This window comes from Mauremys reevesii, linkage group 12 (assembly GCF_016161935.1).
Source record: "Mauremys reevesii isolate NIE-2019 linkage group 12, ASM1616193v1, whole genome shotgun sequence".
Classification (NCBI taxonomy): Eukaryota; Metazoa; Chordata; order Testudines; family Geoemydidae; genus Mauremys; species Mauremys reevesii.
This window is the reverse complement of record NC_052634.1, coordinates 715,012-731,788: the sequence shown is the minus strand read 5'-3', so window position 1 is coordinate 731,788 and position 16,777 is coordinate 715,012. Positions and strand designations below refer to the sequence as shown.

The window sequence follows — 16,777 nt, the reverse complement described above, 5'->3', positions numbered from 1 at the left end:
TGTAATATATAGTAATAATTACACCCATATATAGGTATATAGCTTATAGATGATTGTTATTAATTTGTGAATTAGTGTGCTTTAACTTCTTATTCCATGATATGATTGTTTGGGTGTACCACAGCAGTGTTGATTGCCATTTCCATTCCCTTGTTCACTCTACCTTGCAATTTGGCTTTCTTTGTTTGATGGAACATATAGCAGCACATGCCAATTAAAACCACAACCGTTAGGGCCTGGATCCCCCTTAGGAATATGCTTAGAGTGCAAACTACTGGATGTAAAGTTAGATCCTCGGGGATTGCCCACCAGGGTGTTTCCACCGCTTGTTGAACCCCATCCACTTCACGCATTTGCTGCTGGATTAAGTGGGCTATTGGTATGAGGGATTCCTTAGTCCTTGTTATTAATTCATGTATATCTAAATGTACGAATTTTACAGGTGGAAACAAATCCACCAATAAGTTTTGCAAATGTTCATGAATAATGACTGTTTCAGTGACTATTTCTTTCATTATTTGTAGTAGGCTGAGTGTTTTAAAATACTGGGATAGGGATTGTGATAGTATGTCCCACACTGCTATGTATATGAGAAGTAAAACAAAAATTTGGAGTAGTGACACTACCACTGAGGCCTTTAGATATATATAAATATATTGTAATTAGTTACTACATGTACTGTCCATTCATGTTATAGGTTATCCTTAAGGCTGGCTGTCACCCTCTGGTCAGCTTTACTGGGTAGGAAACAGAAGTGGGTAGCTTCTCTGTTCCATTGGTTGATGTAGATCCAGTTGTTTCTTATGGATGCTGTCTTCCAGATAACGTACTGAATGGACAGTAACCAATTTATCAAATATTGCTGTCTGGATTTAATATTGGTACCCAGACACTGAACAAGATTGTTTTGAATAACATGTGCCTTAGTTAGGATGCAGTGTTACTGACCCAAATTATGACTGGTACTAACAGGCAATTTGTTTACCCAATTTGTAGTTACTATGTAACTTAGTTTCTTTACCAATTTGTTTTTTCCTTGTCTTCATGTTGTTTGCTGCCATTCGTTTGTTGATTTGTACCTGTGTGTTGGTTAAACAGTTTAGCAAGGTTATGCACATTGTACAGCAATTATACAGTACAGCAATAATACAGTAGTACAGTGATAATACAGCAGTACAGCAATAATACAGCAGTACAGTGATAATACAGTAGTACAGCAATCATACAGTTGTTCTTACACAATAACCAAGTTGAAATTAAATGACAGTTTTTCTGGTCCAGCTAGTGGTTTTTAGCTGATTGTTAAATTAATTGTCCATATATTGTAGATAGAGGTGTAATTGACCAGTCTCTTATTTATAAAACACTTCATTTTTCTTTTCTTGATGCTTGGGTTTCTTCACTGTATACAGATATGAACTGGTGTCTTCAGGGTGTGATATTTTTTGGCATCTTTTATCTGTGGGATGCAACTTAAACAACTTTTGTTAGTTAACAGTAAAGTTTTTTTTTCTTTGTTTGTTCGTTTTTAGTAACCCAAACTTAATACAGTTTTAACTTAGTTTGTTTACAATGTATAAGAACAATGTAATAGGGACCAAGTCTTTTATAACACAAGCTATACTTTTGCAATTGTTGTATAGACATTCATTTTCATTTGAGGTGCATTACTAATATTTCATATTAAATATAACGCTTAACAGCTAAAATAAATGCTCACAATCTTCCATGAGAAGGTGTATTACTTTCCTTCGCTGAACACTTTGTTTCAGCAAAAGAGTTAGTAACATAATTTTAACAAGCTTTTTAGAGTTAATTTGCTTGTGATAGCAACTTCATTCTTGTTAACTGTTTAGGAGCACAAACCTTAACAACCATTGCTTCCCATTAACATAACATAACATAAAAGAAAAGCATATAAAACTAAACCAACTATAAAATTAAACCAAAATAAATTTTAAATACAGATACATGCAAATACTTTGAGAGTATTTGAGGGTATACTTTCATGATGCTCTGTTATGTTTGGGAGCCAAAGGTGGAAACCTGTTGAAAATGTTAAAACCTGTTTAAATTGTTTGGTTAGCTTTATGCATAAATTGTTGTTTTAAAACATTTTGGTTATGACATTCTTATAACTATATTTAAAAGTGCAAACAAGTTTATAAAAAGCCCAAACAAGAAATTGACATTTGTTAATATTATCTTTACCTTAATGTTGAGGTTTTCCCTTACATTTTTTCTTTGAATAACAATTTAAAAAAAAAACTTAAAAAACAAAACTGTGATTGATAAAGATAATTCTTTTTGTTTGCAATTGCATTATTTGTTGAGGCAGAAATATATGTACATATATTTGTAACTGAAACCTTTTTGAACTTTGCACAAAAATTGGTGCTAATACTACTATGATTACACCTCAGCCATGATTTTAAAATAGTGTGGTACCACATCTTATATATATTTTTTAAAGAGTATAAAATTGACTTTTGTTGCAACCAAATAAAAATAATTTTTAAAAAATAGTCACGTGACACACACAACATAGACACAAGACACAACATGACATACAGGACCAACTTACAATTAAAAACAAATGGCGCCAAAATTCTATTCATAACTATACAAAATAACACAACCAAAAATAAAAAGTAAAAAGTTATTACCTTATTTAAAACTTGTAGCATAAATTTGATAAAAATATATTAATATTTGCCAAATGTATTGTATTAATTTGGTAACCAGGAATTTTGCATTACTTTATTTTTAACATTATTTTTAAACTCTGCTCTATGGAAATAAGAAAAACCCATGTTTCAAATATTAGTGAGTGGTTAGGATTAGAAGCAGTGTGTGCATTTCCATTGCTTGGCAACCATATCTTCAAGAAAGTTAGGAATAATTCCAGCTGTTGCATTCCTGAAGGGTTAAAATAATTAATTTACTGGATTTAAAGTTTTTACCTTGTTTTCTTTTTGTTTGTTTTGTTCTGTTTTCAATTGCTTTATTTTTTGGAGGTTTCTGTAAAAACTATAACTTTTAACTTTTAAAACAAAAAGAGAGAGCCGAAGTGAGGAGAGGGGGAAGAGCAGCCTAGGAAGGTAGGAGACCTGAGCCAAGAGAGATTAACTCTATCAAGGTATTTGAAAGTACAGGCAGCAGCAGCAAGTTTAGCAAACTAAGCAAACATATAAAGGACAAAACTTAACTGGTATGTAAAAATATTTGAGAAAGAAGGTTCTATTTTCAGATATGAGCGCGGAGTGTGGTTCCATGGGTCAAAGCAATTGGGAACCTGCACAGTTGGGAATTGCGCCCCTGGTTTTTATCCTGGCTGTGAGAGGAGATTGGGGGTAGTTACCTGCTCTTGTAAAACCTGAATTTGTTCCCCCAGTGTGTATTGCTTTTGTGTGCATGCCAAATGGATAGTGGGAGTGCCCTTTTTTGCTGCAGTTAACTGTTTCTGGGCAGCTCCATGTGTTAATGCATCAATTCTAGGTGTTAACCTGCTTAATTTCAGTTTTTTACTTTGAAATTCTTTTTTATTCACTCCCCTGCGATCGAGTCGCAGCTCCTGTCTTCTAATGTGCTCTGTGAACTGTTCCATTTTTTCCTTCATTTGATTTACCAATTCAGTGAGAGTATTGTTTGCTACTCTTTCCTTCTGTGCACTTACTTGTCCCATTCTGACAGGCACCAGTCTAGGTTCCGGTTTAAGTTTAACTGGAACCTGGCTTTTATCATAAGGTGATGGTTGCAATGCAGTGGACCCTGTTTCATGTTTTAATTTTACTAGGGCCACCTTTCTCCACTTCTGTCCCCATTCTTCAGGCACAGGGTAGCTACCTGAAGCCTGCTGTTTACCACCAATATTTATAACAGGGGACGGCACATGTATTTTTTGTAGGTTCCTTACAGCTGTTTCCAGTGTTTCACTCTGTTCCTGTGCTGGTTGTCTCTGGGCTGCTTGCCACCCTGCAAGGGGGGTGGGAGCATTCCAGGGCTGTGTAGCTTCTTTTGATTCTTTTAACTCTTTCTTTGTTACTGTTACTTGCTTGGCCAGCATGCTGTTTAAGCCATGTCACTGCCATAGACAGGAGTTGCAAAATTCTTGCTTTTTTACATTTATTACTATTTCTCAGAGCCTCGGTCTGTACCGTCACTCTACATATGCCAGTCCATGTTTCCCCACTCTCTTTTTTTAAATTCATATGGACCCCCTTTACTGGCAATCCGGCAGGTCCAGGAGTTATCAAACTCCGTGGGGCTCAAAAGGGAGGGGATCAGGGGGTTCCCTAGCACGAGGTTTGCTGCCATGTTGGATTGCGATTCTTACCACGGCAGGTTCGCTTACTCACCAGATCAGCGGTCGGGGTCACCAGTGTTGTCAGAGCGGTACCGGTGTGGTGCTCTGCTTTCTCCAATGTTGATATCACTCGGCTGCGTGCGTGAGTTCCCTCTGTGTGCTGCCCCAGCTCTGCAGATAGCTGACACAGCAGACCCGACGAGAATCCCCAATGACCACAGAGTCCAGTAAGGTGCAAAGTCACGTCGACTAGGTTTATTGCGATCTCGGACACAATTGCAGTTCCCTGTAGGTTTCTTAGCCTAATTCAGGGCATACTACGAGAAAGTGCCTCTTGGCAAGGACCCGGCTTAGTGGCGGAACTTTCCACTCCCCCTACGGCCGGACAAAGACACCGCCCCAGGGGTACATTCTTATACACAGGTACAAACAAGTTACACATCACTCCTGACGTATTGAGGTGCCACCCCTCCACGTAGCAAGGTACAACCCCTCTACGTATTAAGGTGCCGCCTTGTTCGATCAAAACAACTCTATCCATCATATTACCCTTTTGCCCCTGTCATTGGGATAGGCCAGCCTGTTCTTTGTTATCTGTGTGGAATGTACAAGTATGTGAATGTTCTGATATCTAGTATTCAGTACCTTTTAGGTACGTATCTTCTTGCAGCATCAGCCCTTTCCTTGCCAGCTTCTGTGAGCAGGGCCTGCCTCTGGCTCACAGCTTCACTTTGCTTTATGTTAACAAAGTCTTAACCATTACTTTAGTTTAGGCCTCAAGCCTCATACTGGGCTTTTATCAGGGCCTGCACTTACTACAGCGCTCTGTAATCTTAGAGTTGAAGCTTAGTTGTGTGTGATTATAGAATCATAGAAATGTAGGACTGGAAGGGACCTCAGTAGGTCATCTCATCCAGTTCTCTGCACTGAGGCAGGACCCAGTGTTATCTAGACCATCCCAGAAAGGTGTTTGTCCAAGCTGTTCTTAAAAACACTCCACCGATAGAGATTCCACAATCTTCCTAGCATGAAAATAGCTCATTTGTCTGATTTGAATGAAAATATTTCTATTGATCTCATGTTACACAGAGCTTCAGAGATGACCATCGACCTCCATTTACATTCTTTACCCAACCCCCGGCCCCAATGTAACAGGATTTTAGTCTTGCTTCCAAATTAGCAACAGTATTCACCCTTGTGATTTGAGAGACTCTCCCATCCCAGAGCATGGAACCGATGCAGCGTTTTGTCTGTTCTTTAAACAGAGCCACTAGGAGCAAAGCAAGGGTCAGGCTTAAGGAGCAGAGCCATCCCCAGGGTGCACGTGCCAGGTAAAGAAGAGTCCAGGACAAATGTATCCCCACTCTGAAGCTCTGTCCCAGTTAATATGTAGTTATTGAACTGGAAGGACGGAGGGAGCCGTCCAGTCTGCCTGTTGCCAAGGCCTGTAAGAAGGCATCTCCAGCAGCCCTCGTGTGTTCTTTGGTGTAGTGTGAGGGGCAGCCTCTCTGCTTTTGCCTGTTGCAGCTGATCCATATTAAACAACTAGTGTTTGGGCAAAGGCTGCTACAGTCCTCCTGCTCTAGTGCAATGATTTGGCCCTATGCTTGGGCTGTGCGTAAGGGGCGTTCAAAACTCCCCTCGGCCTGTGTTCAAACGGACGTTGGATGGATGTCAGCTGTAATCTTGCGCACGTCCCCTGTGGGGCTTCATCTTTCTTGCGGGTGGAAGTTGTTCCACTGTAATTAAATGCTGTTTAGGTCAACCCCTTCTTCAGGTCCCCTCGGTAGTCCCGTGGTTTGGTGCCTTGCCCCCAAACCGGTGAGTGGCTGGTTCAAGACCCTTCTCCCCTTTCTGATCCTTGAGAAGGGATGGCCCCTTGATCTCTTGCCTCGCAAGCGTTTCACTTTAACTATCTATTAACCGGGGCAAGGTAAGCTCTCAAGTCCCTCTACGGTACAGGGGTTAGAGTGCTTGCTTGCATTGGGGCCTGACCCCGGTTCAAATCCCTTCCGAGTAGGTTGAGATGGGGCGGGCATCTCAATCTCTTACCGCTCAAGCGTTCCACTTTAACTATATATTAACCGGAGCTAGGTAAGCTCTTGTGTCCCTGTATGGTACAGGGGTTAGGGTGCTCACTTGCACTGGGGGCTGACCCCGGTTCAAATCCCTTCTGAGTAGGTTGAGATGATGCGGGTGTCTCAATCTCTTACCGCTCAAGCGTTCCACTTTAACTATATATTAACCGGAGCAAGGTAAACTCTCAAGTCCCTCTACAGTGCAGGGGTTAGGGTGCTCGCTTGCACTGGGGGCTGACCCTGGTTCAAATCCTTTCCGAGTAGGTTGAGATGGGGCGGGTATCTCAAGCTCTTGCCGCTCAAGCGTTCCACTTTAACTATATATTAACCGGAGCTAGGTAAGCTCTTGTGTCCCTCTATGGTACAGGGGTTAGGGTGCTCGCTTGAATTGTGAGTCACCCAGGTTCAAGTCCCTGCTCAGGAAGGCCTCTGGTGAGGGAGAGGAGACCCCTTGGAGCTGAGCAAGAGGTGGGCAGGAGGGCCTCTGGTGAGTGAGAGACCCCTTGGAACTAGGCAAGAGGGCCTCTGGTGAGTGAGAGGAGACCCCTCAGAGCTGAGCAAGAGGCCAGTAGGAGGGGCTCTTCCCCTTTTAATTAAAGGGGCTTCGAAGCCCCTTTAATTAAAAGGGGAAGACACCCTCTCATTCTGCTCAGAGGGGTCTCTTCTTGCCCCCCAGAGGCCCTCCTGCTCAGCTCCAAGGGGTCTCTTCTCACTCACCAGAGGCCTTCCTGAGCAGGGACTTGAACCTGGGTGACTCACAATCCAAGCGAGCACCCTAACCCCTATACCGTAGAGGGACACAAGAGCTTACCTGGCTCCGGTTAATATATAGTTAAAGTGGAACGCTTGAGCGGCAAGAGATTGAGACACCCGCCCCATCTCAACCTACTCAGAAGGGATTTGAACCAGGGTCAGCCCCCAGTGCAAGCGAGCACCCTAACCCCTGTACCGTAGAGGGACTTGAAAGCTTATTTGGCTCCAGTTAATATATAGTTAAAGTGGAACGCTTGAGCGGTAAGAGATTGAGACACCCGCCCCATCTCAACCTACTCGGAAGGGATTTGAACCAGGGTCAACCCCCAGTGCAAGCGAGCACCCTAACCCCTGTACCGTAGAGGGACTTGAAAGCTTACTTGGCTCCAGTTAATATATAGTTAAAGTGGAACGCTTGAGCGGTAAGAGATTGAGACACCCGCCCCATCTCTATCTACGCGGAAGGGATCTGAACCGGGGTCAGCCCCCAGTGCAAGCGAGCACCCTAACCCCTGTACCATAGAGGGACTTGAAAGCTTATCTGGCTCCAGTTAATATATAGTTAAAGTGGGACGCTTGAGCGGTAAGAGATTGAGACACCCCTCCCATTTCAGGGGAGGGATTTGAACCAGCACCTTGTCACATCTGGGATAAGTGCCCAAGCCACGGGACTACAGCAGGAAGCACACAGAGCCGTTGGCCCAATTCTCATGTCATATTTACTGAATGTGGCCTACCTTCAACAGAAAGTACTGAGGGAGACTCCGCAGCCCACTACCTCCTAGCCAGGCACTTAGGCCGTTGGGTTAAGAGGTAGGCAATCACCCTTCAAATCCCGTCTCAGCCAGCATAAAGGGGATTGGAACCCCCACCGGCCCCCTTCTAAAGACAGGGAGCCAAACCACTGGACCACAGAGAGACTCAGGCTGCAAGAATTGCCCAGTGACTGTTTAATTACCTAATGACATGGGGCCCCCCCCTTCAATAGGATACACTGAGAGAGCCAGCCCATTGCACTACCTCCTAGCCCAGCACTTAGACCATTGACCTGCCAGGTAAGAGACCAAGGTTCAAATCCCGTCTCAGGCAGCATAAAGGAGATTTGAACCCCAGTTTCCCACAGTGCAGCCACAACCCCAAACCACTAGACCACACAAGCTTGCTTGCTAGAGTTGCGACCCAATGAATATGTAATGAAGAATAGAACAATTACAGCAGAAAAATTGGACACAGATGCTACCAGCAGGCCTCAATGAGAGCCTCTCTTAGCTCAGCAGCTGCATGTTCACTTTGGAGGCAGGAAACGGCTCTTCAAGTCCCTTCTCAGCAAGCTGAGAAAGGAGTTGAACCTGCATCATCCACATGCCGGGTAAAGCCCCAAGCCACTGGACTACGGAGAGGTTGATAGCAAACACCTTTCCCAGTTGCTCTGTAATGCAAGGGGCACAGCCTCCATCGCTCTAGCTGTACAACCGGGACACAGACCTGGGCTGCCGCAGCAGGTTTCTCTTCCCGCACACCCCTTTCAAGGGGTAGCAGAAAGGGTGATTTAAACCAGCAGCTCTCACAGCCCCCAGGAGAAGCCCAACCGCTGGATTAGAGAGGGAGCCTCGCGTTTCACCTCACCCCACCCCGGTGCTATTTAAATCAAGTAGAACAGCTTCAACAGGCACCGTTGAGCAGCCCAGGACCCAGGATTGGGGCACTCCCCGGGGCGGTAGGTGAGGCCTTTTCAAATCCCTTCCCGGCAGGCCAGGGGGAAATAACGCCCGTAAGAACGGCCAGACTGGGGCCGAGCCAATGAGCCTTCCGGCCCGGTCGCCGCTCTTCCCGCGGGGGCGGATGCTTCAACGGCAATGACCAGAAGAGGGCAATGAGCCGGTGAGCTACGCCCACCCTCTGGCAGCCCTGTGGGCTCAGGACGCCCGGAGCACCGGGCTGTGTCCCTGACGCTCTTGGCTAATAGCTTTGGTGGAGCTATTCTCCACAAACTCACTCATTCGTTTCCACCCTCCGCTTACAGTTTGGCCTTCACCCCGTCAACTGGCGACGAGCTCCACGGGCCGACCGTGCGTTGTGGGAAGCCGTGCGGCCTTTGGTTTGGTTTCATGTTTGGTATTCGTGTCCTCGGGTCACCCGCCTTGTGTGCTACGTGCAGGGGTAACTAACACGTCCTTAGTCACTTCACACCTTTTATAGAGCTCTGGCACCTCCCCGCTTCGGCATGGCTCGTCCACGCTGAAATGAGACCAGGGCCCCCTCCCACAATCACAGGGGAGGACCCTAACACCACTAGGCTGAAAGTTACATGACAGGCCTCAGCCTCCTTCCCCCTCTCTCCTCAGCTGTTTTGTGGGGCATTCGCAGGTACCGAACAAGCTCAAAAGAAACGGTTTAGTCACCTGCGGGGTTCCTGGCCGTGGCTGGCAAGAATCCTTTGGTACCGGGGAGGGGAAGACGCTGGTTCAATTTCCTTCTCCCTGCCCGATGAGGCGGGATTTCAGTAGGGCTCTGCATTGTCGCAAGTGTGAGCCCCAGGAAGGGATAGTAGGAGCTGGGTTGCTCTTTGTGGCAGCCTGAGGCTGGGCCACTTCCATTAAAGAGCAGTTGGGAAAGAGCTCTCCCCCATGAATCCCTCGGTAGTCCAGTGGCTTGGGTCCTTACCCAGCATGTGAATGATGCGGGTTCAAGTCCTGTCTCAGCTTGCTGAGAAGGGACCTGAACAGCTGTCTGCAAAGTGAACATGCAGCTGCTGGACTAAGAGGGGTTCTTATTGGGGCCTGGTGGTGGCATCTGCGTCCAATTTTTCTGCTGTAATTGTTCCATTTTCATTATATATTCATTGGGTCGCAACACTGGCAAGCAAGCTTGTGTGGTCTAATGGTTGGGGTTGTGGCTGGCCTGTGGGATGCTGGGGTTCAAATCCCCTTTATGCTGCCCGTGACGGGATTCGAACCTTGGTCTCTTACCTGGCAGGTCAATGCTCTAAGTGCTGGGCTAGGAGGTAGTCCAATGGGCTGGCTCCCTCAGTGTTTCCTATTGAAGGGGGGGGCCAATGTCAATAGGTAGTTAAACAGTCACTGGGCCACTGTTACACTATGAGTTCCTCTGTGGTCTGGTGGGTTGGATGCCTTTGTTTAGGAAGTGGCAGGTACCAGTTCAAATCCCCTTTATGCTGGCTGAGACGGGATTTGAAGGGTGATTGCCTACCTCTCAACCCAATGGCCTAAGTGCCTGGCTAGTGGGCTGTGGGGTCTCCCTCAGTCCTTCCTGTTGAAGGTAGGCCACATTCAGTAAATATGACATGAGAACTGGCCCAGTTGCTCTGTGTGATTCCTGCTGTAGTCCTGTGGCTTGGGCACTTGTCCCAAAAGTGACAAGGTGCCGGTTCAAATCCCTCCTCTGAAATGGGAGGGGAGTCTCAATCTCTTACCGCTCAAGCATCCCACTTTACCTATAGATTAACCGGAGCCAGGTAAACTCTCAAGTCCCTCTATGGTACGGGGGTTAGGGTGCACGCTTGCACTGGGGGCTGACCCCGGTTCAAATCCCTTCAGAGTAGGTTGCGGTGGGCGTCTCAATCTCTTACTGCTCAAGCGTCCCACTTTAACTATATATTAACCGGGGCAAGGTAAGCTCTTGTGTCCCTCTATGGTATGGGGGTTAGGGTGCACGCTTGCGCTGGGGGCTGACCCCGGTTCAGATCCCTTCAAAGTAGGTTGGGACGGGGTGGGCGTCTCAATCTCTTACTGCTCAAGCGTTCCACTTTAACTATATATTAACCGGAGCCAGGTAAGCTGTTGTGTCCCTCTATGGTACGGGGGTTAGGGTGCTCGCTTGGATTGTGAGTCACCTGGGTTCTAAACCTGGCTCAGGAGAGCCTTTGATGAGTGAGAGGGAGACCTCTCCTAAGTGAGCAAGAGGCCAGTGGCAGAGCAGGAGGGCCTGGTAGAGAGAGAGGAAGACAAGCAGAGCAATAATAGGCCAGTAGGAGGGCCTGGAGTAAGAGAGAGGAAGATGAGCAGAGTAATAATAAGGCAGGAGGGCCTAGGGGGTGGGGCTAGAGAGAGGAAGCAGAGCAATAATAGGCCAGTGGCAGCGCAATAATAGGGCAGGAGGGGGTGGGGAGTGAGAGGTTGACCCCCCCAGGCAGAGCAAGAGGGGCCAGGGGCAGGAGGGCCTGGGGGGAGTGAGTGAGAGGGAGGGAGACCCCCCAGGCAGAGAAAGAGGTGAGAGGCAGGGCAGCCTGGGTGGGAAGAGGCTGGGGTGAGAGGTGCAGCACACAGCAAAAGGGTCCTCTCCCTATAGAGATAAGAGCAGCTCTATAGAGAGAGGACCCTTTTGCTGTGTGCTGCACCTCTCACCCCAGCCTCTTCCCCAGGCTGCCCGGCCCCTCACCTCTTCTCTGCCTGGGGGGTCTCCCTCCCTCTCACTCACTCCCCCCAGGCCCTCCTGCCCCTCACCTCTTCTCTGCCTGGGGGTCTCCCTCCCTCTCTCCTGCCCCTGGCCCCTCTTGCTCTGCCTGGGGGGGTCAACCTCTCACTCCCCACCCCCTCCTGCCCTGCCACTTACCTATTATTGCTCTGCTCATCTTCCTCTCTCTCCCCCTAGGCCCTCCTGCCCTATTATTACTCTGCTTATTTTTCTCTTACTCCAGGCCTTCCTACTGGCTTATTATTGCTCTGCTCATCTTCCTCTTTCTTACTCCAGGCCCTCCTGCTCTGCCACTGGCCTCTTGCTCACTTAGGAGAGGTCTCCCTCATCAAAGGCTCTCCTGAGCCGGGTTTAGAACCCAGGTGACTCACAATCCAAGCAAGCACCCTAACCCCCGTACCATAGAGGGATACAAGAACTTACCTTGCCCTGGTTAATATATAGTTAAAGTGGAACACTTGAGCAGTAAGAGATTGAGACGCCCACCGCAACCTACTCTGAAGGGATCTGAACCGGGGTCAGTCCCCAGCGCAAGCGAGCACCCTAACCCCCGTACCACAGAGGAACACAAGAGCTTACCTGGCTCCGGTTAATATATAGTTAAAGTGGAACACTTGAGCAGTAAGAGATTGAGATGCCCACCCCAACCTACTCTGAAGGGATCTGAACCAGGGTCAGCCCCCAGCACAAGCGTGCACCCTAACCCCTGTACTATAGAGGGACATAAGAACTTACCTTGCCCTGGTTAATATATAGTTAAAGTGGAACGCTTGAGCAGTAAGAGATTGAGACGCCCACCGCAACCTACTCTGAAGGGATCTGAACCGGGGTCAGTCCCCAGCGCAAGCGAGCACCCTAACCCCCATACCACAGAGGAACCCAAGAGCTAACCTACTCAGAAGGGATCTGAACCGGAGTCAGCCCCCAGTGCAAACGAGCACCCTAACCCCCGTACTATAGAGGGACACAAGAACTTACCTTGCCCTGGTTAATATATAGTTAAAGTGGAACGCTTGAGCAGTAAGAGATTGAGACGCCCGCCCCGTCTCAACCTACTCTGAAGTGATCTGAACCGGGGTCAGTCCCCAGCGCAAGCGAGCACCCTAACCCCCGTACCGCAGAGGGACTTGAGAGTTTACTTGGCTCCGGTTAATCTATAGTTAAAGTGGGACGCTTGAGCAGTAAGAGATTGAGACTCCCCTCCCATTTCAGGGGAGGGATTTGAACCGGCACCTTATCATTGCTGGGGTAAGTGCCCAAGCCACAGGACTACAGCAGGAATCACACAGAACAACTGGGCCAGTTCTCATGTCATATTTACTGAATGTGGCCTACCTTCAACAGAAAGGACTGAGGGAGACCCCGCAGCCCACTACCTCCTAGCCAGGCACTTAGGCCGTTGGGTTAAGAGGCAGGCAATCACCCTTCAAATCCCGGCTCAGCCAGCATAAAGGGGATTGGCACCCCCACCGGCCCCCTTCTAAAGGCAGGGAGCCAAACCACTGGACCACAGAGAGACTCAGGCTGCAAGAGCTGCCCAGTGACTGTTTAATTACCTAATGACATGGCCTCCCCCCCTTCAATAGGATACACTGACAGAGCCAGCCCATTGCAATACCTCCTAGCCCAGCACTTAGAGCATTTGTGCACTGTGGCTGTGAGAGCCCCGGCCGCCGCAGGGAAGGTTTGTTGGGCTCCCGTGCGTGCAGCTGTGACAGGGACGAGTGTAGCAGCAGACTATCGAACAGGGCGGAGACTCTGGGTGGGAGCAGAAATGTTTCAACTATCTGCAAATTACAGCGACGATGTTTGTGAGTAAATATAGTTCGAAGGGGTGCTGCGTTACGCATTCAATAGCCCATCGTTAGATGAAGGGGTTACATTGACAGCACGTGGCTATCCTTTGGTATTCACACGACACCTTCATACAACATGCTCTACAGCCATTCCACTAAGCGTCATTACTGTTCTATAAGGAGTTCGCATGTATTATTACTGAAATTATATTTGTACCGTGTGTGCTTTAGGCTTATGTCTCTGGCCGAGCAGACGATATCGTAAATATATGTTTTATAATTAGAGGGTGGGGATCTTGTCATCTGTATAACTTGATAAAAATAGCAGACAGAAAAAACTTCTCAGATCAGTCTATTCTACAAATAATGACAAATATTTTGATGCAATACATGGTACAAACAAGCTCTGACTGTCGTGTGACTACAGACTTGCTTTAACCAAAGGTAAAAGAGTACAGGAACTTGCATAAAGCTGATCGCCCGGGGCTAAATGTTTCCCAAACCTTCCAAAACAGTACGATTTGTGTTTAGAAGACTGATGGTTTTGGTCAAAATTAAACTATGCCTCTGAGTTACGGCCCTTCTTGTGATTTTCAGATGTTTTCAAATTTGGTGCCCGGTCCCATTTAAACATTGTATGACCTAGAAAAACTGCGCCGCTTCCAGAATCTACCGCCACCACAGTTATGACCTCCACAAATGTGCTTAGCACGGTAGCAATGAAATTTTTCTAGCTGATAAGTTACCCCGTATCGCCCGAAATGGGTCCGGGCTGGTAGACTACATGTCAGGAGCCAGAGTTTTACAGCACGGCACTTCTCTGGGTAGTGGACGAAGTAGCACCGGCTAGTGCCAAGGAGTTACTCTCCTTTGCTTTTGGAGGCCAAGCTGCATTAAATTGCTACATTTATTGTATAGATGCTGAGCTGGGTGAAGTTTTTTCCCATTGGCCAGGCCTTTAGGAAGTGCTTTCATAAAGCTAAACTCATTAGGAAAAAGGGTTAAATCCAAATAAGAGTTTGAAACCTGATTTACTGTTGCTTTCCCAGGAAAAGGTCTATTGCACAGGAGTAAACACAAGGCTATTTAATTTTCACAAGGGCCGCTGCTCTCCTCTCTGTGTTCTGGAACAAGGCTCGGATTAAACTCTTTACCTCAGTGGGGGAGAATTCAGCTGCGAGGGACCCTTTGCCGTCCGCCCACCTGGAAGAGAGGAAAAGGCAATCCTTCGCCTGAGCTGTACAACTACACGTTAATATCAATATCTATTTCTACCACCGCTCTTCTGACCCCTTTAATGAAACCAATGCAGTTCTCTGGATCTTGCTCTCCCCAACCAGTCCTACACCCCTGAATATTTCAACTCTGCTTAGTTTACAAGCACAGTTCTCGCCTGCATAACTTCCTCTCGCTCCAGTGATATGAAGTTTGGGTATTGTTACAGCTAATTCTACGGCAAGGAGCCACTGCCTGCTCCGACAGCTTCAAATGTATCTGATTACTGACCCACTAACCACCTGTCCGCTATTAAAACAGTCATATTGATAAAGCGACCGATGGAACAGCAGGACCTGCTCTTGGGGGTTTTCACTGCAGACAGGGCTCTCTCAGCTTTGCATCTAGCTCAGAATAAATGTACAGCCCACTCTGCATGTATTTACTGGGTCCGACCAAGTCGGCATCTCTTGAGACTGCAAGGCCTGGGGTGGAACCAGAGCATTCCGAAATATCTCCACTTGTTCCGACAGCAGCTGTAAGCAGCTCACAGTGCAGGCTGTGACAGAGCTCTTTGATACAGGGGAGAAGTTGATTTTTCTGTTTGCTCTCCACACGCTTTGGGCCTCTAAGCGTATGAGATCAATAGAAATATTTTCATTCGAATTAGAGAAATGAGCTGTTTTCCTGGCAATTTTCTTTTAAAAACAAAAAACCTCCCCTGCATTGTCTTACAGTCAAACACTTCAGGGTGTTGCTGCACAGTCCTGATATTGACTAGAAACAGACCATGGAAAAAAGAAACTGACTTGTGTTCCCTCTGCTCCCATACAGTAAAGACACTTCCAACAATGAGCTGGTGAGCGAGAGAATAACTTTCACAAGGCCCTGCTGTTAGTTACAACTGATCTACGGAAACTTAGTGGGGGTTTTAGGCATTTTTTGTAAACTCAGGGTCTCCCCTTTAATCTAATGTCCCCTGTAGCTTCTGTTCCTTGTTCCTCTCCTTCCTGTGCTTTTGTCTTTCTGGGGGAGTGAGGCAGGCCGAGATCTGAAGACCCCAAGCTGGTTGGAGGAGCACTGGTGTGCTCCGGTTGTGGTGTATGGATGCACTGGTGAGTGTTTGTGCCTGCAAGATCCCAGCTGTCTCACCTACCTTTCCCACAGGGAGCAGGGCCCTCTAGGCCTTTTGGAGTATTTTTCCATCCCTCTGTATTTAGGTGCATGTTGTGCTGCTGATTGCCCTGCCTCTGTGCCTCTCAGCTCTGCGCAGTCCAAAGCAGAGGGAGCCGGCTTGCGCTTCTGATTTCCTGCCTCTGGAAGGCTCTTGCTGCAGAGAACAGAGCTGGTGACTTTCTCCCAGGACCTGCACTAGATCTAGAATGGCAGGGGTATTTTAAACCCACCTCCGTTCCCATCCCCCTATAAACATTGTCCTGGGAATCAGGAAGGAATGTACCCATTGGCCAGCAGTGACCAAAGGGGCAGGTTAAAATAATATAATATAAATATATAGGTTGGTGGTAGCCAGGATGACAGAGCTGATGAGCCAACACCCTGCTCTGCTCTAGCCTCTCCTTGGAGGCCCACCCAGGCCTTTGTCCATTTGCTCCCATTACCTCGATGATCTGATAAATCCAGTCCAGGAATTCGGCCACCTTGGTGTAAACCCCAGGGTAGTTGGGTTCAGCACACCCCGTGCCCCAGCTCACGATACCCACTAGGCGCCAGGTGAGTTCATCTTGGCAAACCAGCGGCCCCCCGCTGTCTCCCTGCAAGACAGACGAGTGTCACGGTGGGGCAGGGCTTCCGTGAAGCTAGCAGGTGGGTTATGCACCGTAGGGCTGCTCCTGCCCTGTGGGCCCTGTCAGCCTTGCGAGAGGCTGAAATGCGGGAAGGGGCACAGCTGAGCTGCCTGCTGCCGGTACGTCCCCTTGGCATGCAGATTGCTAAACCCCAGCTCTGTTACATCGCTTCAGTGCTCATGATTTTCCTCTCCCTCCCTCAGAGGATCTCAAAGCACTTTACTGGCCATTTTCAATCCACGCACCCCGGCGACACAGCACCAGCTCTTCAAAGGCGTTTGAATAAATGGGAGTTAATCAGCAAAATACCTTTGTGAATCTGGCCCAAATGCCGTACAGGACCTTCCGCGGGGCTCTTCCTCCCTCCTGTTTAGGCAGCCGTGTTGCAGC

The 16,777-nt window shown here is 47.6% G+C and overlaps 1 protein-coding gene and 1 long non-coding RNA gene across 6 annotated transcripts in view; both read right to left on the bottom strand.

Moving 5' to 3' along the window:
* Positions 1 to 1,072: 1,072 nt before the first annotated feature.
* Positions 1,073 to 4,395, bottom strand: LOC120375730. Its single transcript, XR_005586708.1, has 2 exons — positions 4,359 to 4,395; positions 1,073 to 2,046 (listed from the first exon to the last, which is right to left on the bottom strand). It is a non-coding gene; the product is annotated as an uncharacterized LOC120375730 (long non-coding RNA).
* An 8,809-nt stretch (positions 4,396 to 13,204) lies between these two features.
* The window catches only part of TREH (trehalase), a 33,257-nt gene continuing 29,684 nt past the window's right edge, over positions 13,205 to 16,777 (bottom strand). For 2 of the 5 annotated variants that reach the window (XR_005586698.1, XR_005586696.1), the window contains exons 16-18: positions 16,202 to 16,354; positions 15,739 to 15,912; positions 13,205 to 14,570 (exon numbers count right to left, since the gene is read on the bottom strand). Coding sequence is in view for 2 of the 5 variants with exons in the window: in XM_039496576.1 (XP_039352510.1) it covers positions 14,538 to 14,570; positions 16,202 to 16,354 (186 nt within the window). In the remaining 3 variants the exon portion in view is untranslated. The remainder of the gene's footprint in view (positions 14,571 to 15,738; positions 15,913 to 16,201; positions 16,355 to 16,777) is intronic. The other 3 variants (XR_005586697.1, XM_039496576.1, XM_039496577.1) reach the window with 3 other exon arrangements.